The sequence below is a fragment of the Myotis myotis genome, unplaced genomic scaffold (genome assembly GCF_014108235.1).
Source record: "Myotis myotis isolate mMyoMyo1 unplaced genomic scaffold, mMyoMyo1.p scaffold_m19_p_11, whole genome shotgun sequence".
NCBI lineage: Eukaryota > Metazoa > Chordata > Mammalia > Chiroptera > Vespertilionidae > Myotis > Myotis myotis.
In genome coordinates, this window is record NW_023416315.1 from 21,056,590 (window position 1) to 21,082,680 (window position 26,091).

The window sequence follows — 26,091 nt, forward strand, 5'->3', positions numbered from 1 at the left end:
AAACGAAAACTCTGTGGCTTCGTGAATCCCACTGCTGGGGGAAGGCCGTGACCAGACCGCGCCCATTAATTATTACCGAGTGAGTCCAAGGAAAAGCGGTGTATCCAGCCCAGATCTTCAAAATCACTCTGCTGGCTGGGTGGGCCTTTGCCTCTCCAGGGCCTTCCAGCTGTAAATGGCCCGCTGCTCCCCACCCACGGCCTCCCAGGCTTCCCACGATTGCCATGCACACTTAGAGAAGGCCTTCCCAGGGTGCGTGACATCGCATCTGCCCCTCACTGCGGCCTCCCAGCCTGCGAATAGCTCACTGCTGACAGAGACCTTGTCAATGTCGTTGAGAGGTACTATTGCTCTTTTTTTTTTTTTTATTAATATTGATTTCAGAGAGAGGAAGGGAGGGGGCAGGATAGAAACATCAATGATGAGAGAGAATCATTGATTGGCTGCCTGCTGCACACCCAGCATCAGGGATCCAGCCTGCAATCCAGGCAAGTGCCCTGACCAGGAATTGAACAGTGACCTCCTGGCTCATGGATCATGCTCAACCACTGAGCCATACCAGCGGGGCTCGACTTTCTTATTATAAGGAATTTCACGTATTTGAAATTCCAGCAATGTAGACCAGCTAAAGCAGTGGTTCTCAACCTTGGCTGCACAGTAGAATCACCTGGTAATCTTTTTCAAATCCTGATTTCTGGGCCTCATTCTCCGGAAATTCTGTTTCTTTGTTACTAATGTTGTGGCCCCACCCCATAACAAAGAAACAGAATTTCTATTGAGAAGGGTCTGAATGTCGACCTTTCTTATTGCTGTCAGCGTCCTGGCTTTTTTCTTCGCCACTGGAAGTTATGGGAGCTTCCACTCATTGCCTGTTTCTGTGCAAGGCGGGAACAATAGACCAGGCGGGAACAATAGACCAGGCGGGAACAATAGACCAGGCGGCAACAATAGACCAGGCGGGAACGATAGACGAGGCTTAGCTCTGCAGGAAGGAGTCTCGTTGAGAGGACACTGTGTTTCAGAAACTTTGAAGCAAGCCCATAGGTTTTTATCCCTTGGGTGTTTTCAAATCCATTTTAATATTTGAATTCTCTTAGCCCTCGGTGAACTTGAACTCTGTGAGTGTGCAAGAGGTGGTGTGAGGCAGAAAACAGTAACCTCTCAGTGTGTCTTTTGGCTATACCCCGCCCTGCTGAAAAGGTTGGTTTCTCTTCCTTCTCTTTTCAGTATAGGAAAGTGGCCGAGCCGATGTGTGGCTGAAGACGGCAGCCACTTACAGAAACGCTTGCATCCTTGCCAGTTGCCAACCTAAGGAGCATCACGTGGCCATGGAAATCCAAGTGTTTCTATCCCACAGCCCATCTACGGGAGGCGGATTATATCTCTGGGCAATAGCAGCCAATGTTCCAGTTTCATATTTTTATTGGCATCGTAAACAAACAAGCAGGAGAACTATCTGGGAGGTTGTGTGTGGCAGCCAGCGCAATTCATATCGCATTTCTTTTTGCAGCAACTTAAAGTGAAGAAGTGCTCAGTGGTGTGGCACATAGCATATGGATGTCCTTACTGAATTTGGTCATATCCAGTGAGTAGTGCTATTCTCAGTTCATGCTGGTAACGTGCATAATTCAGTCCATAAAGTGGTGAGTCAGGGTTACCTCGAACCAGTCAGCCAGGAAGCGTGTGAGGAGGCTCCAAGCAGCTTCTCCTGACTTATGGGCACCAAGGATCTCCTTTCGTTTTAAGAACTCGAAGCATTAATGGATGTTCAAAAGGTTGCCCAAGGAAGCATCAGATGTGGACATGATATTTTAGGCCTGATGGGCGTCTCTCTGGAAGTTCTGCTTTCCTGTCAGGTACCAGGGTCTGCATCCTAGACGAAGAGGAGAATCCTGCCTGAGGTGCTTCCAGGCAGCCTTTTTGTCATGGATAGGGTGGCATTTAGAAGCTTCTGGAAGTCCATTTCACCATTCATAATTTCAGGGCATGTGAGCTTAAGTCCAGGTAATGGAAGGTGGTGAAACAAAGTAAGAAAACATTTCAAAACCCTGCTTTGCAAATAGAAGGCAAACATTCTTGATTCTTTGGGAAGCAATATTACAAGTTTGTGTGAATGTCAATGGCCAACAGCATTTTGTTTGGACATAAGATACTTTCTTCCACTTTTCCAGAGAGGTACTGAAATGTGAAGAAGAAAAGAGTAATACAGCCCGGTTCAGTGGTTGAACATCGACCCATGAACCAAGAAGTCACTGGTTCGATTCCTGGTTATGGCAAATGTCCAGGTTGCTGGCTTGATCCCCAGTAGGGGGCATGTAGGAGGCAGTGGTTGATGTTTCTGTCTCTCTGTCCCCTCCCTTCCTCTCTTAAAAAAAAAAAAAGTAATAAAAACATATTTTTAAAAGAGAGTAATACAAATTGTGTGTGTACATCTACACATACAAACTAATAAAAGAAAAAGTAAAGGTAGCTTATGAAGGTAATATTGAAAATATTTCAAAAATTATATAATTTGGAAGCAAAGGAAAGCTTTAAAAGATGCTTTGTGGGAATACTGTTATACTGGGCATCAGTTACAAAAATAAAGGCAAAAGTGGAGGACATAAAAATGTCAATTGGCCTCTTAACTCTTTCCCCTTTATATACACACATTTTAGATTCAGAACGAAGTTCTTTTCTTTCAAAATAACACACCAGATGTCTCTCTGAAAGAATGAGTTTTAATGACTCAGGTTCAGGCCCCGTCTCAAAAGCTAAGCATCTCGATCATCTGTTCCTAAACTTGAAGCAAAATGGTTTTGTGAGTTTTTGAGATGTTTTCCGCACAGACATTTGCAATCATCACCCTGTTCTTTCTCATCGTTCTCCGTTCTCTTCGTCTTCCTGGCTTCTCTCTCCAATCTCTCGTGCCTCACTTCGTTAAGCACCTAGAAAGAGCTTGCAGGATTGGTCTGTCAGTCACCATCTGCACACATGGCCTGCCCAGCATTCCAATGGACCGTTTTTAGGAATAAAACACCTTTCCCTGGTGAGCATTGTCCACTGCCTCCTCTCCAGTGAGCACGAGTGAAGTGCACAAAGCGTTCCTCTCCGAAATGTGGACATACTTTGGGGCCACAGCAAGCAGATGAGTGTGAGTATGGGCTGTGTTTGAAAACCAGGTTTCCCTTGAAGAGTGGTTGTTGTCCGTGTATTTGGAGAACCACGGGGGGAGTTCTAGACCAGTGACCTGCAGACAGTCTCAGCTACAGCGTGACCGTTGTAGGAGAGCAAATGCTGACTTACTCTCTGTCCTCACTTGTGCTGTCAAACCCTTGAGATCCGACTTGAAGGAGCCATTCAGAGAATCTTTGTCTCTTGTTTCAGAACTTGGCTTTCAAGGACCTACAATGGCAAAGACCCAGAAAGCAGGGTTTGTGAATAGAATGTCCCAGAAATTCTTGGCAGAGGAGAAAGAGTCAAGTGAACGTGACGTGATTAGCACACCAGGAATAAGTTTGCCACCGCTGTCCAGTTTTAATCTGCCAGTGGGAAGCCTTGTCGATTGATTTTCATGCTATCCTTTTGCCCCCGTGCTCCTCGCCACTGTGCCTGCACCCCTGCCCATCCCCTGTTAACGCCTTTTGGAGTTAATGGGTGGATCTTCTACCGCGTGCAGGAAACACTTCCTGTACCAAGGTGCTGGAAACAACATCTGTCGTTACATCAAAGCAGGTGTGACTGCCAAGTGCAGCTGGAAGAGTTATAACAATGCGATGGTTTTAAAGGAGGTTAAAATGAAAAGAAATCTGTGCGCAATGTCTGAACCTTTTTCTGAGAAAACAAAAATGCACTCCTCTTCCTCCAATCTTACTGCATAAACAATTGTGTTTGCATATTTAGCAGTGCGGGTGTTTTGGTGGTTTGTTTGTGTGTGTTTTTTGGTGCTGTGAGAAGCAGCCTTCCAGAGGCTGCTCTGGCGTTGAATTCTGTGTCTTGGAGAGGAAAAGCCCCTCTGAAGAATGTGGTGTTTGTGGATTCCAAACCAGTGTGAGGATTTCTGATCGAGAGCCTAGAGAAGATATAATAAACTCATTCTACAATTAGAACGTTGAAGAGCTGCCCTCCGGAACGTGAATCCCAATCCAGAAACGTGCTCAGCAAACAAGAACAATGCCCCGTACATTTTCAAATTGATGGCTCTTTCCAATGGCAACTAATTTGTTCCAGCCTTGAAGTGAGCATAATTAACAGAGACTTTCTTTCTTAGGCCGATTAACCACCGAAAACCATGCCAACATTGTAACCGTGAGCAGTGAAAACCAATATTTATGAGGGGGATTGTGCAAGAGTTTGCGTGACAGATGGACATTTTATCACTGTTGATGTTTGGAATTCCCTTGAAAAGTAATGCAATATCTTGTTATTTGCGAATGAATGGACAAACGATTGGGCTTTGCATAGTTTTCTTTAAAAAGAGGTATACTACTAGTAAATTAATTTTTTTCTCTGTCTAGCCTTTATTAGTTTATGTTAGGTAGGCTCATATATTCTGATGCAAAAGCTGAAAATCATAATTGTGTTTTTTATTACAGATACAGATCCACGTGTTTTAGAAAAACAAGAATTACAGCAGCCAACCTATGTTGCCCTCAGTTACATTAATAGGTAAGCCGTTTACAGAATTTATAGCAACCTCATATCTGCCACATGCTTATTTTTTTCACTGTAACGTCTGACAGTAGAAACAATGTTTTCAGTTTTAAAATATTTACAGGAGAGGATTGAAAATCAACCTTTATATGGAATGTTCTTGTGTCTCTGTTGGGGAGATGCAGGAGGTAGTTAGTTCTCTGTGCATATGGCTGAAAACGACTGATTTATAAGCTCATTCGGGAACTATTTTGTATGCAGAGTTCGAATATACTCTTTGGACTTCATAGGGCAGTCTGGGAGATTAATGGATTTATGTTTGAGGGAAACTTTTAAACGCTGGGGTGAAGAGGCATTTTATGAATTAGGACATTGTTGGAGTATCAGAACATATCAGGATATAACACATTGAAATAATTCAGTATCAGAAAGCTATTTAGTAGAAGCTCATCTTTGAGTAAAAACGTTGTCAGCAACTGAACTATTGTGAGTGTTTACTGAAAGTGAACATGTGAGCACGAGTTTGGAGAACAGTTAGAACTTGACCTATCAAGTCTGAAAGAGGACTTGGTGTTTCAGCCAACTCAGATAATTTAAGGAGACAGTGATTTCTGGAGAGAACCTGAAATCAGCTTGGGTAAAGAAAACTCACACCCCTGAAGAGAGAAAAGCAAAGCACAAGCAAACTGGTTTTTAATGGGAACGACAAACTCTGCTCGTAATTCAGTGCATGACTTTCTATTGACTCTCCCTTGTTTATATACAACAAAGCGTGTGTTGGCAGTCATTGGTACCAGAGCTGAGGGTCAGGGTCTGAAGTGGAAAGCTGGGAATGAGTTACTTGTACTGTTTCATTTTAATGCCTTTTTAGAAAACTCGCTTCAGTCTTGTCTAGAGAGAGCTTCGGAGTTGACTGAGCTGTGTCAAGTTCTTTTATGAAGCGTGTTTTTAAAGGATTCATTAGCATAAGCATCTATTTGCATATCTGTTTTGTGCTTCCTACTTATCAGCTTTCCCTGAAAGTGAGAGAAAAGATCTATAGTTTATCATGACCCATAATTTTTGAGATGTTTAAAGTAGAACACCTTTAAAATCACATCAGGTACAAATAAAGATGTATATGTGTTATTTCCAGTGATTAGCATGGTTTGGAAAAGTCTTTAATTATACATTAGAATTATGTGAATGTTAATTAGCCTAGTTATAGTGAAGGATGGGATAAATAGGCTTATAGATTAACTGTGGTATTAGGTAGAACTTTTTAATGATGAGGCTATTGTGTTTTAGGTAAAATATGTTACCTGGATATATACAAATTCATGTGATACCAAGCCTTGTTCTAATAAGAATCTATGAGGTTTTCACGTTCATTCTTCCTGCTTAAATTGTCAACCATGATGGCAGCAAGGATCTATTCATTACACAGGTGTTATACTCACTAAAGAAATACATACTCTGGCCCTAGCCGGTTTGGCTCAGTGGATAGAGTGTCAAACTGCAGACTGAAGGGTCCTGGGTTCGATTCCAGTCAAGAAAACATGGTTCAGTGGTTGAGCGTTGACCTATGAACCAGGTTGTGGGCTTGATCCCCAGTAGGTGGCATGCAGGAGGCAGCTGATCAATGATTCTCTCTCATCATTGATATTTCTATCTCTCTCTCCCTCTCCCTTCCTCTCTGAAATCAATAAAAAAAATATTTTAAAGAATATTCTTAAAAGAATAAATACTCTGCCAGGTGTGATTTGGGATACACAAGAAGTCGAATAGGGACCAGGGCCACATACAAAACACTACCAAAGAACTTGACTCAAGGATGATAATTTAGCATAAACTGTGCAGTGGAATATGCCTGAATCCTAGAGAGTTAGCGTAATCAGTGGGTGTGAGATTTCTTGGATGAGTCTTCTGGGAGAAAATGAGTCATTTTTTAAAATAATCTTTTATTATTATAGCCATACAGCATTATTACAGCATTGTAGAAAATTATAAAGTATAATCAAACAAAAAAATTTTTTTAATTAAAACGTCACATTCCCACCACCCAGCTATCACTACTAATAATACCTTAACACATTTCAGGTTATTAAAAAAAAAACAACACAAGAAAACATGGTTCAGTGGTTGAGCGTTGACCTATGAACCAGGAAGTCACAGTTCAATTCCCTATCAGGGCACTTACCCAGGTTGCTGGCTCAACCCCCAGTAGGGGGCAGGCAGGAGGCAGCCAATCAATGATTCTCTCTTATCATTGATGTTTCTATCTCTCTCCCTCTCTGAAATCAATAAAAATATATTTGGCCCTAGCTGGTTTGGCTCAGTGGATAGAGCATCAGCCTGTGGACTGAAGGGTCCTAGGTTCGATTCCAGTCAAGGGCACATGCCCGGGTTGCAGGCTCGATCCCCAGTAGGGAGCGTGCAGGAGGCAATCAGTCAGTGATCCTCTCTCATCATTTATGACAGCTAGTCAGCTCCCACTTACTCTTTATGTTTCAGTTCAAATGTCTTTCTTAACGTGCCTTCCTCTAATGAACTAATATAAACTAACATTTATCACAGTCTTTACCTTTGTATTTATTTGTGTATTTATTTGTATATATATTTGGGGGGGAAAACGGTTTTGCAACCTACTCTGTAGTCATTGATCTCTCCATTTCAGTACACTTGAATGTAATCTATATCTAACTCAGATCATATTTAGATTTTCCCGGATAAAACAAACAAATCCTTTACAGTTGTCTGTCTCATCCAGTGTCCAACCCAGAACACTGCATTGCACCTACATGTTTTTCCCTCGTTTCTTTTAACCTGGCACAGTCCCTTCAATTGACAGCGACCGGAGAAGGGTCAGGTGTCCCACCTGAGGCTCCTTCCTCCCGGGTTTTCTTTTGATTGTCTTCCTGAAGATGTCATTTAGTGAGTTCCTCCATTTTCTATATTTGCTATAAACTAGAATTTGGGTCTGGAGAGGATGCATCTTGAACCCATCACATCACTGTATTTAGAGGCCTGAGAAATCAGAGGACTTACCACATGCCATCTTAGCTGATAAAGTAGACTAGTGTATGGAGATTGACACTTTTACTAGTGACTTCTAGGTGAAGGGGACCGTGTATGGAAGGTTGCCCAGGTTGCTAACAACCCTCCTCTCTTGGGAACCCTTTCTGGACAGTGCCACATTCATAACATGGTACTTAACACATGGTAGACCCTCTGGATGTTTGTTTGTAGATGGTAAATAAACACCTAGTAAATGGAAGAGGGCAGAGCAACAGGCAGCAGCATGGAGGAAGCCACGTCTGGCCAGAGGGAATATCTGCTTAAAAGGAATCATTAGGGCCTTTGTTACAAAAGGGATGCCTTGGACGTCACGAAGCCAGTATGGATTCATGAAGAGACCAATGTGGGTTAAAACGAGAAAGGAAGTCTGCTTAACAGCAATATCCTGACTACAGCAGAAAGGAGGACTATAAAAAAATTGAACAAGTAAAAGATTTTTTTTCTTAAACCTCAGGGGAAAATAAAGTCTAATTTTGCTGACCAGTGAAGGCAGGAAAAGAATTAATATTTCGCTGCTCATATATCCATTTGTCCAACTCTAATGGACTTTTGGATGTGTCAAAATTGAGACGAAACTTTCTTTGGCAATAACATTGACTGTAATCAACAGAGTTTGGATCCTTAAAATGGAGCTACCTTTTTGGATTATGAAAAGAATTGAGTAGAAATTGGATCCTTTATTTATGTCTATTTAATGTTGCTTCACTCTCTTGAACATAATGTGCCGGGAGCCGGTCCATGCTTGCTGTTTCAAGGGACCTGGCATATATGGCATACTGTTCTTAATATGTTTGCTCACCTTCTTGGCACTATGTGTTTTAACCAAGGTCTCTGAGAAAGGTTGTTTCCCCAGGTAGGGATTTTCCCCTGAAGTTAGGGAGGGAATAAAACCTCTTAACTAAGTGCCAGGTGGGTAATTAATCACTTTAACTACGAACAATCATGCTTAAGCTACATAATCTTTACTCCCTGGAATGGAGATAAGAAACGCCCTAACCTTTGTAATAGAGATTGATAGGATTGAATCAACTGGTATAAATACAGATGTAATAAGACAGCAAGAGACAGAACTTAGAATACAGAACCAGAAGAAGACAGAACGAAGAACACAGAACCTACTCAGAACCTAGAGACAGAAGAACTTCGCTGGAGAGAACATGGCAAAAGATCCTGGACTGAACCTGACTACAGAAATTGGCAAGAGAACCTGACTAGAACCTGGTGACTGAACCTGGCTGGAGAACCTAGCGAGGGAATATGGCTACAGAACCTGCCTGGAGAACCTAGCAAGAGAACATGGACACAGAACCTGGCTGGAGATCCTAACCAGAACTTCGCTGGAGATCCTGACCAGAACTTGGCTAGAGATCCTGGCTAGGCTGCTGATCAACTGAATGCTATCTCCATGTCATTCCTTCTTCGCCGACTCCGTCCACACCTTTGGGGACCCCTGGACCTGCTGGGGTTGGACCCCGGCAATAATGTGTCGAACAAACCTTTAATTCCTTCAAAAATAGATCTGTTACAATACCTGCACACATTTAAAACAGAAATAGTTTAATGAGAATGAGGGAGACTGAATGAATTAGTGAAGGTTGTGGGAATAATTCTGCAGAGAAAAAAAAAGATGGATATAAATTGTAAGGATAGGAAGTTCTGCTAATTCTGTGATGTGAGGAACAATGACAAGTCTGTGTAATGGGAAATTTAATTGTTTAGTCTGTATATTATTTATGCATCTGGAAAATAAAGTGTAAAAGACAAGAAGAAAAACTAGAAGATTTTGAATGCGAGAATATGGAAGAAATAATACTAGGAAAAGCGAAAATAATACTTTTACACCTTGTGCTATGATGATCTCCATTTTACAGGTGCAGACGTTGACAGTCAAGTTAAATAACTTGCCCTAGTTCAGGGCGGAGGGGGGATGTACTGGGTTCAAATCTGCCCCATCAGGCTCTAGGATCTGTGCTTCTAATCATTGTGTAGCCTGACTCGTTGGGCTATCAGAGAGGAAAGTACTAGTTTGGAAAAGTAAGAGGAGAATTTGGAAAACCAATGGAAAAATTGGATAAGACAGTTGGACAGAGGGAACACATACAAAAATAAGAGTAATTCCCAGGCTGTAAATAATTGGAGGGTAGCGCCTAATAAAATGAAACAGTAGGAGACAGGAGAAGCTAAAAATGTTATGAGAGGTGACCGGTAACTCCTAAATGACATAATGCCACCAGGAGATGAGTGTGCAAGGCACATCCAGCTTAGCAGGCCTTGGCTGTAGAGGGAAAGGACGCCTTAGCACCTTAAATCAGGAGGAAAGAAAGGGCAAAGCCGGGGGCACACAGGAAACTCCCTCCACCACTTCTCAAGGTGCTAGGGGAGCTGCAGGGTGAAGTCAGCTGAGCCTCCATAAGAAAGCTGATGCCAAGCCCTGGCTTACATCTGGATATTTCCTTCAGGTTATTATAGTGTAGTTCAGGTGACAAGATAGAGAATTAATAGCTTGTGATACCCTAGAAATGAATAACTGTGACAATTTAAAGATATAACATACATTGTCATGGCTATCAATTATACTATCTTCTCTACAAACTGTTTTTGTTAAAATAATATAAATCGAAGTTTCCCAATTAACTTTAAATTTTTTAAATATATATAGCATTTTTGTAGATAAGCTGTGAAGGAATATCATGTCTAGGCACAAGTCGGTACCTTCTTGTACCCAATCCTTGTCATTTACTAACTAATAAAAATATAATAGTCTTTATACCTAAACGACAGCTCTACTCAAATTCCCTGCACTGCTTGGCACAATAGCAGTTAGGTTTGACCTCCTAGAAATGGATTTTTATTTAGTCTAGTGTTTGCTATTAAAGTTAAACAGCAAATTCTGAAATGGATTTCAGAGAACAGTAATTCCAAGGGGTATTTGCCAGTTTCACACATGCATATGTGCGCACACACACACACACACAACTGAGTTACTCACAGAAGGGTTCTTTGGTTGATTAAGTTTGGGAAATCCAGGGTTAAGTAAAAAAGGTTTCTTTACCACGAGATTATCAGATCCTCTCCTATGCTGATCTCCAGAGGGATAATATAATTCTTATATGTACCTGATCCCAGAGCACCTTTTCCTGAAGCATCTGATGGGATTAGTTCCACATATACGGGTCAGGCATTGCTAGAATTATCACTTCCACCTACATCCTCGGCTCCCCTGAGGAACCCTGGAGCCTTTTGTTCAGGACAGCTTTCTATGCTGTTTCTGATCCAAATACAGAATGCTCTCTTTTTTTTCTCATGGTCAACTGGGGAGGAGGAGGACAAAATTGTGCCTTTGCTAACTCCATTAATTTCTACACTTTTAATAAGGAACCCATTTACTTCTCATGACTTGCCGGGGCACCTAGCTGGCTTTTTTTTTTTTTTTTTTGGCTTAGAAACCATCGCTGTTTACCCCCCAACTGCAATGTAATTCTCTTCTCTCTTTGAGAAAGAAGGCAATAGTATGGCCTCGGGAATCAGCCCGTTTAGCTGAGTCTTGTCTCTGCTCTTTACAAACTATGTGAGCAAGTTGGCAAGTCTCGGCCTGTGCTTCTTCATCTCTGTTAATAGCAATATCTTCCTCACTGTATTAAATCAATTAGTGCATATAAAGCACCTCTAACCATGCCTGTGACATAATGGTATAGAAGTAATAGGTCTTTTTATTCTTCCTATTCTGTTCATGCAAAGTCGCCCTTTTCTCTGAGTGTAAATGAATTTGTGGGACAGTGAATAAATAAGTGATTCTAGGAACCCTAGGGACACTTCTGTGAGAATCCAGGAGCCTCTACTATCCAAGTGCATTGGCCATCACTAGTTCTTCCACCATAAAGGACTGGACAGAAGTATGAGATAATGGGTTTCAGGCTCAGGATAAGAAGCAGGCAGCACAAGACTGAGATCCCCAAAACAATGGAAGCGTGGGAGATGAGTTCTGTGGTCACTGGACTCACTCCCTGAGGACAGTTTCCTTCTTGCAGGAGAGTGAGCTGGAGTTCAGGCAGAGCAGTCCCATGAGCTGAGGGAGAGAAGGCAGAGCTGGAGCAAGTAAGGTGGCACAGGGGCATTGGTGATGAGGCGTCGGTGCAGAAAGGGGCCATTGAAGTTTGTATGGGGGTCCTTCGTGAGTCCATGGCTGAGGGTGGACTATACCTGTTCAGGGTGAGACTGAGTCTTACCAAAGAGCAGTAGCAACAGGGGTGAGGATGAAACAGTGAGACCAGTGGTCAAGTGGTGCTGGTAGGCATTGCATTCCAGCTCAGCCCGCATGAAAACAACTTAATACCCTAATCTTCCAAATGAGATACTAAAAGACCTCAAATTAGAAATAAGAAGTCTGTCCTAGAGGGTTGCTTGCTCTAGAGACACCCTAACAACACCTAAAACCAAGGCCCCATAAGAGTTTCAGAGGAGACAGAGTTTGGAGGTGAATCCTAACAAATTAGAAGGTCGTGGAAAACACTTTGGGCTTTCCGCAGATTTGACCAAATAAAGTATAAATCGAGGCTGACACAGGTTCAACATGATCAGCCTGAAACTGAACTGCCTGCTAGAACAAAAACCACTAGTCTTCACAGGAATGAATCCGATGAAAATATGTCTAATGTACAGTAAAAAATTACTAGACATGAAAGACACGGGAAAATCTAACCCTTAAATGAGAGGCAAAAAAGCAGTCAATAGAGACCCTCCCCTGATGTTAGATTTAGGAAACAAAGACTTTAAAGCAGTCATTATAAATGTGTTCAAGAACCTAAAGGAAAAATATGCTAAAGAAGAGGTTGTTTTGAATGAAAATAAAATCAGTCTGGATGCTGGGTTGTTTTTTGTGTGTTTTTTTTCAATCCTCCTACCAAAATGTGAACTGCTTAATGAAAGCTTTCTTCCTCTTTCCCACTTTTATTCCCACTCCAAAACCTCAGCTAATTCCCCCAAACCCTCACTCTTGCTGTTTCAGTTGGACTCATTTTTGCCAGATTATAGTCTGTCATAGCCTCATAAAAAATGCTGTAATTAGCCAAGTGTGCACTGGCCTTTTATTTATTTTATACAAACAAGCCTGAACATTTGATTTTTTTTTCAATCTAAAGGCAGTAAGCTTTTTTTTCTTTTTTCTTTTTTCATGAAACCACCTGTTTGTGGTCTTCGGAGAGCAGTCATATTTATTACAGTACAAGACATGCGTTTCTCTTTCCCTTCTTTGTCCACCAGATCTGAAGTTCTGCTGTGTGCTCCAGCCCCAGACTGAAGGCTGTGGCCTAATGCATGCCATAAACATGTTGCATGCTGTTAGATCTCAAACACCAGACGTCGTGCTACCATTTTCGTAGCCTGTGTTTTTATGGACATCGGTTGAAACAAAGCCGAGATGGCTGCCTGCCAGGCTTCCCGTGTAATGTCTCTAACCTGATTTGGCTTGCTCACTGTGCTCTGCAAAAAACATGCACTTTCGAGGGACACTGGGAAGCTAGAGGGTGCGCTTATGTGGCATTCCGGCTTGCTCCGACAAGTAGCTTGTGCTGCTGGCATAAAACACAAGGTAGAAGAGGGAAGTCTTGGCAGAGCTGGGGGATCTGATTCGCTTGTTAGGCCTCCTGGTATAATTTACTTTGTCATCTACAGGTTGTTCTCAGGGCAATTATTGTTTTAAAACAGGTTGCTTATACAACTCAACATCAGACCATCTTTTTAGTCTTATCTCCACCCATCAGCATTTATGGCATCTTCATGTTATACGTCTTCCCATCCAGTTCAAAGCTGCATTACTTTCTTTTCTTTTCTTTTGCTTTATTTTTTTCAAAATCTTTAAACTTATTACAGGCCAGTAGAGATTCAGTGATACTGAAACTATCTAGAATTAGACTTGTATTTCCTTTGCCCCCCCTTTGTAGAAACCCATTTATTAAACTTGGTCCTAAGCAAGAGCTACTATACTTGCAGTATCTCCACCTGGGACATTTCCCTGTTGATCCGAGTCTCCATGGCCTCCTCCTTTTCTGCCATATTTGTCTTGAGACCTCTAAGGTCTCAGCCCTTCTTCTTTGCCTCCACACGCAGGCTGGTTGCTAGATACTAACTTTGAATTTACCATTTTAGATTAATTCCCGTGCCCCAATGTCCTTGCCCACCCATTGTCTCCAATCTCAGCCTCAGATGCATTTGTCTCTCTCTTTGGGCTAGCTGCTGAGAGGCACTACAGAAAAGCACCTAGCAGTGTGATTCATCACACCGCAAACACAGCCTTTCCCATCGCAGCTGGACCCTCAAGACTGTCCCGTAATCCTTCATCCCTAGTTAAAACCTTGCTGAATTGATCAGTTTCTAGTGTTTCCCATTTCCAGGTTCAGTCTCAACTTCCCTCCCTCATCTTCGAATTCATCTGGGTCTTTCATCCATGTTTGCTTCCTTTTCTCTCCCTTGTTCAAAGCTGGCACCATGGCCTGTGCTCCACAGCCATCCCTGGTCTCTGTGGCCTCAAACCCCTCTCCTCTGGCTCCTTTATTCACACTGCAGTGTTAATGTAATAGCGGGTACCCATCTACATTCTTCCTCAATGCAGGCATGTACTAGTATATATAGGGGTTTGGTTGTTTGTAACATTTGTTTGTATAAAACTGTGAGAGATGGAGAGAGGTAAAGAAATATATAATATACAAATATACAGATCTCTCTCTACATATAATATACACTTCTCTTTGTTTTTTATTTAATATCTCTCTAGGTCAAAGTGGGAGATAGCTCTAACTCATTCTTTAATGGCTATGTAAATTTCTAAGATATGAATGTATAACAATTCAACTCTTCCACTACTAATTGGTGGACATTAAGGTTGTGTCCAGATCTGTTTGCATGTGTTTATGTAAATAACAGTGCTGGAGACCAGCTGGAATGGCTCAGTTGGTTGAGCATCGCCCTGTGTATCAAAAGGTTGCCAGTTCCATTCCCGGTCAGTGCACATGCCTGGGTAGCGGGTTCAATCCCAGGTTGGGGCACGTATGGCAGGCAACTGATTGATATTTCTCTCTCACATCAATTTTTCTCTCTTTCCCTTCCTCTCTCTGTAAGCTTGTCCTCGGACAAGAATTAAAATTAAGTAAATAAATATTGACAGTGGTGCAGTGTGGATTGACCCCTGGTTTGTTCTACAGGCCAATATTTCTTTGTATTTCTACATTAGTGGAATCTAGGTTAGATTGCCTCCCTTTTCTGCCAGTGCCTTTCCTATCACACTTGGAATAAAAGAGAAACTCCTCACCATGGCCAACAAGGCTTCTGTGATCAGGGGCCCTCACCTCTACAGCCTCACCACCTCGCCTCCCACCCTCACCACAGATCCTACTCTTAAGCACACCCAGCTCATCCTCACCCCCGATCTTCTCCTTGCTGGTCCCACTGCTGGGATGCTGTTTATTCCATCAGAGCTTCGCGCAGTTCACTTTCTCACCTCCTTCAGGTGTCTGGTCAGATGTCACCTGCACTGCAGGTCTTCCCTGAGCACCAATGAAATAGTTCCCGTCCACCCATCTCTGTGCCCTTACTCCGCTTTCATGTTCTTCTTGGCACTTATCAGCACCGGAAAGTGTTTTGTTGTTGAGTGCCTGCCTCCCCTGGAGAATGTGAGCTCCGTGGGGGCAAGGACTCTGTCATCGTGGTCATCACTGTGTCCTCAGCTTCTAGAACAGTGCCTTGAACTCCTAAGGTGCTCAGTCCGTGTTTGGATACATGCATGAATAACAGTCACAGTTTTATATGTACCTCCCATTCTCTGTTTTATGCATCTTTCTATTTCCTGCCTCTTCACACTGACAAGTACAGGGAATACTGTGTATAGCGGCAAATTTCAACATAAGGTGTGACCTTGGAGATCTCCCTCCACCGCCACTATACACATTCACAGAATGACTTGAGGCACTATACCACTCATTTCATTTGGAAATTCAGATCGCTGGCAGTAATCCACTTGATTTATCATTTTCCCCTTATGCACAGCACCTCGGAGTTAATTAAGGAGGCCATGAATCTTCCCTTTGTAGCTCTAATGCACTCCCATTTGCAGGATGCTCATATTGCTGAGACTGTTGGTTTGGGACTCGAGTTGAAACATTACTTAGTTTTCTCACATTGAGGGTCATTATGCTGAGCCTACGTACTAGTCTTGCCTTTGAAGGCCCTTCACTCACAAGCTTTACAAGAGCTCCATGTTTTCAGTTTCTGCTAATGTGTTCTCATCTCTGACACCATGGCTAAGCCCTGGCCTGTTGGCTTAAAGCAGTGCAGCTAGGTCAGCCCCGTGTCCCCAGAAAGGCCCCTCCAGCCTCAGCCACAGGGTAGACTCTCACGTCTGGTCTCCAGCAAAGGCAATCTGGGCTTAGACAGGACAGCAGCACAGCCATTCATCCCAAACAACACAGGTCCATCCAGTCTGAACAAATAAAGATAGTCATCAGAGAGCATTGACCTTAAATCCTTAAAAGACCAAAACTACATTTTATCGAAATGGTCATATTGAGGTAGAATGGAATGTGTAATACAGAGAATTACTTCCTGTTTAATCATTTTCAACGCAGAGTAGATTCTGTTGGATGAACACCTACTGTGTGCAGGGCACTGGGCAGTAGACCTGACAGTGTCATCTGTAATCTCACAATGACCCTGCAACAGCTCTTGTCGCCCTTTTACACCAAAGAGAATGAACCCGGGACAGTTGTGAGAGCACTTAACCTTTTTAGTGCCCTGGACCCCTTGTGAGCTGTTGAGGTCCATGGATTATTTCCAAAAATAATGTTTTTAAATCCATAAACTAAAATATATAGGATTACAAAGAAAACCAACTATATTAAAATGTATTGTCAAAATATTAAAATAACAAATTTGTGGTGTGGTAGCATGTGCTTCTTTATTAAGACCTTAAGTAAAAGAAACTTAGATGCCAGGTTAATAGCTCCCATAATTTCAAGTTAGTGAGAAGTATAAACAATATTTTGATACTGTGGAAATACCGTGATTGGCTGCCTATATTCATAGTTGAAAGAAAGGCTACATTTTAGTAGTGGTTAACAGAGTTGAAGATATAAATTTTTTAAATCTAAGTTCACAGATCTCCTGAATTCTACCCCTGGCCCCTTAGGGTCCACAGACCCCAGGTTAAGACACCTCAGATGTCATAGTTATTAAGTAGCTTTAAGTCGTGGGCTCATACCCAAATTTATGTGATTCTAAAGTCTTTGTGTTGGCTTGTACGTCATAGTGCTTCCCCGTACTATCACCTTGCTTTCCATAAGAACTTCATTTACTTAACATGTCATCACATTGCCCTGTGGAGTATAAGGTAGAAGCAAATAATAACAAAGTGTGTATCATAATGCATTTTGTTTGACAAAGAACTTTCACAAATAACCCAAATATCCTAATTTCTTATACAATCACACATTTTCTCCATTGAGCCATGATTCTACTATAAAAGATGGCTCTGACCTCATTTTTTACAAGGATCCGAGAAATTCAGTGACTTGCCCAAGTTCACACAGCTAGTAAATGACAGACTTGAGATTTGAATTACTGTATCTTCTAGTTGTGTATCCCTGTTCTGTCTTCTTCTGGATCACCCAGAGAGTAACATGGGTGTCAGATGGTTTCTCTCAAAACTGCACAGAATCCAGGCATGTTCAGGATGCAGCCCAGGTCTCTTCATTTCCAACACCATCGTTTTGCGTCATACACACTGCCCCTAAAAACCTACAGCTCAGGCCTTACTCTCATCTCATTCTTTAATTGAACATGAAGATTGCATGAGGTTTCCAAACTAGACTAATTGAAGTGCTAGCTTGTATTTTATGTCATCGTCTCCAGTTGCTGCTAAAACCAAACAACAAGCGAGGAGGATTGTTCGTTCAGCCCCAAGCAGGTGGCAATTTAGTCTCTGGTCATTGCATTCGTGTCTGTCCTGTCCCAGGAGTTTCCCCTTGTTCGATGCGAGTTAGCGCGTTGTCCTTGATGATCCGTTCACTCTGCACCTTTGCTGTGGCTGTAAACATGATATTCGACAAGCAGGACTTGCAGAGAAGCCTTCCCGGCGGCTTCCACCTTGTGGTCATTGAAATGTCCCTGCAGATTTAGGTGACAACATGGACCCATGTAATTTCCAGATGGTGGGGCCCCCATACGATCAATTCCTGCCAACTCCCTCTCTCCCCTAATGAGGTGGGATGCGGCATACCAAGACCAGAGATGAGAACTGGCTTTTGGAATCGTCCCTGTCTTCTCGGCAGTGTCTGCATACATCTTCCCTTGACTGTGCCTGGCTTAGCCGACTCATCTTTCATTTCAAGTTGAGAGAGTCTAACGATGGTTTAGCTCTCAGAGAGCACAGCATCACCTTAGCAAATCGTGTGCTCACCTCTGTCTGTCAAATACTGCCCAAGTAGCCTTCTGCCCAAGCAAAGGTTAGCAGGAAGGCTGTGGTGTCCTCGTCCTCACACCTCGAGGACGATGTTACAATGCTTCCTCTCTAGGCGTGTGTGACAGCGACAGGTGCCTTTGTACTGCAGGCTCCCAGGAAACATCGAATCCACTGCTGGTTCAGAGTTGATTTAAGTTTTCATTATTGGGGCGGATTCGTTTGGAGCAAATAAGCTGAGAAGTTGCTTCGATCTGTTCTTCATTTGTGCCCATGCAAGCACTCCCTTTTTCTTTTCCTGCTTGTTTTATCGTTGTGTTCAGCACCAACCAGATTCAGTGATGTACAGTTCTCTTGGGCCAAACAAGTGAGATGAAAAGCCGATTCTATATTGCATTAATCTTTGCTAGACAGCAGCCGTATTTTTTAAAACTCAAAGCCGGAATGTGTTTAGTCATAAAGGCACATTATGCTCTTGGCTCACTGACCCATTAAAAAAAATTATTTCTGGTCTTTGGCATAGATTTCTCTACAGCTAAGGCCAGCAAGTGCTTATTTTCTAGAGTTTTAAAGAGGCAAGAACTTATTTGTGTATGATATCGAAGAAATCTGAAATGTGAAAAACTATTGAAAACCCTGCAATTTCTGATCCCCTAGGTCACACAACACCTGTAGCTCCTAAAATATGTCAAATACAAAAAGTCAGACCCTTGCTCTGGAATCCCATCTTCAGAATAACAGAGCTTTGCCCTGGCTGTCATTTCTCCCATCTGTTAATGAGTTTATTATGTGAACTGAATTATGGGACTCATTCTATTAGGTACAGAATAATACAGCTTATAGCAAAGCTAATCAATCAGGAATTTCAGGTGGTCTTTCCATTTAATTCCCATTTGGATCTGAGTTTTCCTGCTCAACATGTGTTTTTTAGAGTCATCCATATTATTGCATGTATTAGTACATGTTTTGTTTTTGTTTGATTTGTAGTGTTCATGGTATGTGGCTATTATAGAGAATCTATGGACATTCTTGTATCAGTCTTTTGTGGGCATAGCATTCGTTTCCCTTTGGTCTGTTACTAGCAGTGGAATTGCTGAGGTATGGAACAGGTGTGTATTTAGCTGTTAGAAACAGCTGCACAGGTTTTGAAGGGAGTTGAACTACATTACTCTCCTACAGGCACAAGATTGCTGGCTGTTCCGCATACTCATTGACACTCTGCATTGTCCGTCTTTTCAAGTTTAGTTATCCAGTGGTTTACTAGTTTAGTGGTATTTAGAGCAATTTACTTTTGATCCATCATTCCTCTGTATTTTTGCTATGTAAAATGTCAAAATAATAATAGGGATAAAAAAGGGAAAGAAATGGCATTTAGATTTCATCAGATAAGATGCTTTTGTGTGTCCTGTCAAGTGTTTATCCACAGATGCTTTAAAATGATGCTAGAGAAACTGTTTTTAAATTTTGCTTTTTCATTTATGTGTTTTCTAGATTGCTGTGCAATAATAGGTAGGCTAATGTGCATTCACAAATATGGCTAGTAAGAAGACATGAGTCCATCTCTTTACTGATAAAAGAATGAGTCTGTTGAATCCCTCCCTTTACCACCATAAGAAGGAGCAGGCAGTCAGAAAACTGGGATGTCCCTGCATTCTATTTCTTCTTTCTGTGCCCAAGCAGAGAACCCCACAGGTGTCCATGAGCCATTCTCTTCCCAGGCCTCAGGGTAGGATGTGGCCAGACAGGGTGCAGGTGGGCCTAGAGGGCCTGCCCTGATGCTCTCCAGGTGCCCTGTGTGCTGATGTCTGTTCCTCTCTGTTTTCAACAGCCCCTCAGTCTAGCCCCCCATTTTCTCCCTGCAACCCTTCCAAAATGAGCAGATGTCTTAAGTGGGAAATTGTGATAAGAAATGGTAATTGGGCCTTTTTGAATCTCTTAGATTAGAAGTTATGTGGCCCCGGACCAGCCAGTTCCTCAGATCTGTGGGGAGCATCCCCATCTGCATCAACTCACAGTTAACCTGGATGTCCCAGCTGGTTTTCTTGTCAGAACTTAAACCCTTTTATCTTTGCTGCTCTCACTGCTTCTTTGCAAGTTACCTGATCAGAATCCCAGACCTCCAAAGGAATGCAGAACTTTCTAAGCAGGTTTCCACGGGAAGGTCACACAGGACCGTCCCTGGAGAGTTTCCTAAGAATTTTGTTGATTCAAAAGCTTCACCTGATATTAGAGAGAAAACAAGCCTGGCTTTCCCACGAAAGGCTGGGCCACGCGTGACGATTGTGGCAGACTGTGTCCTCCTGCCTCTCGTCCGCACGTACAGGGGCTCGGAAAGGGGGTAATGCTGTATGCACATCAGCTCGTGACAGGTGCGGCCACACCCACACGCCACTGTCTGTCTGTGTCCTTGCCTCATAGGAGTCCCCACACCCGTGAGCACGGCCGGGTCCAGGGTCAGCCTTGAATTGCGTTTTCCTCACTTGCGACAGGAATAGAATTCTGCAACTCGCTCTTCACCTCCATCCACCGCCAAACCACACCAATTCCCTCTTTGCTGCTTCAGTCTGCACAAAGCGAGGTTTCATGACTATGTTTGCAATAAAAATACTGTAAATCATGTAGGGCTGGTGTAAGAAAGGCGGGGTGGGGATAAAAGAAAAACAGCTCTCTCTTCCCAAGTTAAACTCAAACCCGGCACCTTCTCGGAAGAAGCTGGCGTGGTGTGAGCAGGAGCCTTGCGGCATTGTGAGCGCATTGTGCAGTGTTAATGTGTCAAACACCCTTTCTTTTAGCAAATCTTCTAGAACGGGGAAGTGATGCCGTTCTGCTGCTCACAGATCATCAGCTTCTCCTGATGCTACCTTCTTGTTTTGCAATAGCCAGGGAAGGAGAATTCCGATACTTCCAGTAGCTTTCCAGTTGAACATTCATGACGAAGTACAGAAACACATGTATCCAAGTGACATGTCACTTGGCAGTTCATATTTTTCTGTCTCATCTTGTTTTCGTATGTGCAGCGGCCACAGTGGTCATGTGTTTTTATTCATGTAGTCATATCTTTATACCCTGCCGCCTGACTTGTTCTAGAGATGGAACAAGACGAACCTCAGAAGTTAAATGCAAACAAGATGTGCAGGAACGGGTTTCTTTTAGGGATAAGGGAGGAATGCCTTCGAGTCAGGGAGGATTTATGATTTTTGGCTTTGTTTTCCTCTTTTGTTTTTCATTAGTCTTTCGACTTTGCAAATTCTAATGTGCTCAAGATTTATAAAATACAAGGGGCTGTCATTCCTTGTCAGGAGGAAAGAACAAGAAAGATTAATCAGCACTTTATTGAATATAGCCAAATGTCCCGCAAAAAAGATGTCACCTAGAAATACAGCTGTCGTTAGGTGGGGAGACACTCGCCAGTCTTCTGAATGTTGTCAGATTTGGGGAAATTTAAGGACGCTGCGATCCACAGCCCGTATTCATCTCAGGCAGTAATTTTGAGATGTCAGAAACCCGGGTAATAGACATTTGTGCGTTAATATCAGCTATAAGCAAAGCATATGGATCTCTGCTGCATGAGACAACTTGACCATAAAAATAAACATGTTCACATCTTCCTCTCATGCTGCCCCCAGTGCTACTTTAGCATGGATTCTGCAAGTAGAATGGATGCATTTTTTTATTGGATGCCTGCCTTTTTGTTTGCTTATTTGTGTTCTTTAAAAAAAAATCATGGAATAAAGTTGCTCTGGGCATAGACAACTTGAGAAAATAAAAAACGCAACATTTTAGTGCTGTCAAGAGTGATGGTCTTTGCTTCAATTTCATGCTGACGAACGGTATGTACATATTTTGACCTTTGGGTCTGATCTGTACTGAAATGTGCGGTGTCGGTGTCTGTAAATGAAACCCTGTAGCTGTCACAGCTGTCTTGCCTTCTTCTGGGAAATCTACAGCGTACTTCTAGTTGTTCTCATGCTGATAATGTTAGAAAAAGAAACACATGCACACATACTCACACACTCAGTCACAGATGCCACGATCAGTTCCAGACCACAAACGATAGCAGGAAAGGCAGGGAAGTCTCTCTCAATCTCTCTCTCTCTCTCTCTCTCTCTCTCTCTCTCTCTCTCTCTCTCTCTCTCTCTCTCTCTCATAGTTAACCTTAAATCTATCTCAGTTTGGTAGATTTAAAATGGATTCATTTACAAACATCAGTTCGTGTGCTATCACTTGTGCGGTTATTTATGTGTGAGAGCCCAGGACTGGAAGCTGCTCCCTTGCCACCATTTTAACTTACTATTAACCACCCGGGCAGGGACAGACCATTCAGAATGTGAAACGAAATAAAGACTAAGTCTTTGTTTTCTCCTCCAAAAATTAGCTCTGAGCCTCTTCACTGGTGGAAATATAATCCTAAAAGCTACATTGTTTCCAATTTAGAATTAATAGAAATTTACCTGTGACATGGAGAAAGGTGATTTTTTGTACTTCTAAAATTGCCATTGACATAACAAATAGAAAATAAGTTTGCAGAATACTGTATGCCATTACACATAATGTATATGAGGATAGAGTCCCCAGAAAATGTGCAGTCTTAGTATGTGTTCACTTTGATTTACAGAAAATCGGCCCCTGAAAAATTCCACTCCAATAAGCAGTATACTTCAGAATTTGAATTCCCTAATTCTAAAAGCCGGCTTTTTTCTGTTTGCTTCATTTATTCAATTCAAGAGGTGACTGTGAACCCCATATAGGGATGTTCTAAAAGAAAGGGTGGTGAGTCGAATCATTTCTGTTCATCTTTGGAGGACTTTCGCCTATTGATTTAGAGGGGACGCAAAAGATTTGTAGTGTATTCCAGACAGGCATGTGTAGGATTATTCTACAACCAGGGCCAAAGTTCAAATTCCCTGCACTATCAGGGGACATTCTCTCTCTCCAGCATGTTCCTGTTTTAAAAGCAACTGCCTGTCTTGCTGATTAAAAGTGATTTTAACTCTCATGCTAAATACCAAAATGAAAGCAGCAGATAGGGGAGTGCTTGGGTGTCTATTTGCTTTTACCCTGAGCCTGGCCATTAAAGGTAATTAATTTATGGCCTGGCAGAGCCTGCTGCCTTTCTTCTGTGGATCTGTTAGTTCTGGATTCCGTGTGGGATTCCAAATATCGCTCGTAGCCACCATTTCTGATCCCCTGGCTCCCCCTTTCCCTTGGGGAGTCCAGGATTAGCAGGAAAGCCTTCTGTGCTTAGAAATCCAAGTCTTGGAAGTCCCTCGTGGATTGGGACGGCTGTGAATCACCCAATCATTACAGCCAGCTGGATCAGCCTCTCATAGTGAAGCCTGTGTCCTGTGAGTTTGGCCTTCCCCACCCTTAAGGCTGTTGATCTCTGTACATTCCCAAGTACCACTATGAGCGGTTTCACCCCCTTCTAACAGAGAGTCAGCAAAGTTAAGCATGTCTACCATCAGAAAATTTTGAAGAAGAGTTATTTAATACTTCTTATCAATATGTATATTTCCTCTTCTGTGCAGCTAGTGTGGGATCTGGTAAATTCTCAGTAAGTTGAGTGAGAATGTCCATTTTGTGGTGAATCGGGATATTGTACCTAAAGGACTGCTGGGGATTCATATCAACAAAAAGTTGATGTGCAGAAAGCAGGAAGGTTTGAAATTAGTTTTTAATCAGACGCCACGTTCATTTTATAGAAGGGGAAGCTGAAGCTAGGTGAGCTGAGATTTCAACTTGGGTCTATTAGGTCCCAAGCACTGGACCAGCAGCTCTGAGTGATCACAAGCCTTTGATACCCATGATGGAAAGATCCTGAGAGCACCCTGAACCCTAGATTCTCAAATACTATCTCATGGGTGCACCAGGAAAATGCAGAACCCCCGGCGGGCGCTCCTCCTGAAACTGTTTTAAGGATAACGCTTTCCTGTTTCATAAAAAAAATGTCTAATGAACAAAGTGCATATCCTAGAGCTGGTCAGAGTCGGCATTCCATTCTTTCATTTATCCAGGAAGGATTCCGGCAAATCCCGTCTTTCTGGCCATCTCTAGCTCCTACAGTCAGCTTTCTTTGGGGGCACTATTTCCCTGAAAAAACAAAAACAAAAGCAAAAAACCTCTTGAATGCCGTCACCAGTGTTTCTAGGCATGTGTACAATGATGAGTGGAATGTCCCACAGCACCGTTATCATTCGTCCGCCTTCCTCCTTGACTTGGAGCTGGTTGTGTGGCATTTTAAAAGATGTTTACAGCATTTGAACTGCTATTAATAGAGACAGTGCATCCACCGCCTTAGTGAGCTGTATTCTGAGCATTTTCTTGAGTATCAAGTGCATCTTTTTGGGAACAGGAAAAGATGTTAAAAGATATAAAATTGGTTTAAAAGAATGTTATGTTTTAAATAAGCCTTTATGCCACTGCAGGGAGTTGAATCTGTAAAGGTGGAGGAAGAGTAAGGAATTAGTAAACTAACAAGGGTGGCCCTATTCCTCCCACCTGCTCTCTGTGTGATAAATAATAATAATTTCCTCCCCTCACTCCTGCCGTATTAGGCTGCTCTCAAGGTTTCTGTGTGGCGACCTATTCTCTCATTTCTTAGTTCATTGACCGAGGTCTCCAATTGCATAGATACGTAGTACTTGTCTGGTAGGTATGTTAGGTACGTGTTTTATTGCTGTACCTAGAGGTCTGGAATATTTTACATGCTCTTCTTAGAATTTTCAATTAGTAAATTTTAATTAACTAATTGAGGTTTCTTATTAAAAAGCTTTTATGATTTGTCATAGCAGTCTAGCTGTGTGTGCACCCTATTCTATTAAGAAGCCATTAAATCCGTAGAAACCGCCTGTGAATCCATTAATCTCACTGTATAATTGCAGTCATCTGGGTGTGGAGCAGGGCATTTGTAACATAGTTTCTTAAAATATGAGGACCTTCTAGCTGGAGAATGTTACAGCGAGGGAGCTGGGCTCCGGAAGGCAATGCAGTGCCCCAGGTCACCCGAAGCACTCTGTTTGGATTGATTTTTTAGTCAGTTTTTAGTCATCCGTTTTTTATGCGTCTGTGTCTGATGTTCTGGAAATTCACACGTCTTACCAGCCGCATAACTTGAAATCCTGCAGAAACATCACCATGACATGAACCAGCCTAAGACGTCACTTCCTCTGAGACCACCTTGCACATTATCCAAGTGTCACCATTTCCTAGAAAATAAAAGTCACAAAATAAGTTTATTTATTTTATAAGTGAAATAAGTACTGAAGACCACGTCTGAAGTGCTAGGTGAGGCCTAATGTCTGGAATACAAAAGCTAGCAAGTTAGCAAATCAGTGTGGCCAACATCATGATGTCCTACCAGTGTGCCCATACGTAGGTCACAGGGGAGCGTTTTGAGCATGTGAATACTGTCACTTACCCAGGAGAGAACCCAGGGAGGTTCGTATGGCAGGGCCACACGGGCCTTTGTCGCTAGAGGGGAAGGAAGAGGAAATGCAGAGTCAGGGAAGAATAGAACTCAATCAGCAGCACAAACTTTAATTTTTCTATTAAAACTCAAAGGTATGGCCCAGCTGGCGTGGCTCAGTGGTTGAGAATAGACCTATGAACCAGGAGGTCACGGTTCGATTCCTGGTCAGTGCACATGCCTGGGGTTTCGGGCTCGATCCCCAGTGTGGGGTGTGCAGGAGGCAGCCAATCAATGATTCTCTCTTATCACTGATGTTTCTCTCTCTCTCTCTCTCTCTCTCTCTCTCTCTCTCTCTCTCTCTCTCTCTCATTTTCTCTCTCTCAAAATCAATAAAAATATATTTAAAATTAAACTGAAACAGAAATTCTCAAAGGTATGATTGGCCATTATTCACGTGCAGCCTGGATTCTGTGGGATCTCAGATGAATAGGCTCTTACTTCAGTGATAGCACTTTAACAGACTGTACTGCTCCTCTGGCTTCCCAGTCCC

General features: G+C 42.5%; 1 protein-coding gene across 34 annotated transcripts in view; it reads left to right on the forward strand.

Annotated features, from left to right (window-relative positions):
* The window catches only part of JAZF1 (JAZF zinc finger 1), a 304,972-nt gene that overhangs the window by 164,911 nt on the left and 113,970 nt on the right, over positions 1-26,091 (forward strand). For 22 of the 34 annotated variants that reach the window (XM_036327767.1, XM_036327789.1, XM_036327772.1 and 19 more), the window contains one exon: positions 4,575-4,647. In XM_036327767.1, coding sequence (XP_036183660.1) covers positions 4,575-4,647 — 73 coding nt within the window. Of the gene's footprint in view, positions 1-1,231; positions 1,644-2,924; positions 3,134-4,249; positions 4,387-4,574; positions 4,648-26,091 lie in introns of those variants that run through there. The other 12 variants (XM_036327778.1, XM_036327781.1, XM_036327782.1 and 9 more) reach the window with 7 other exon arrangements.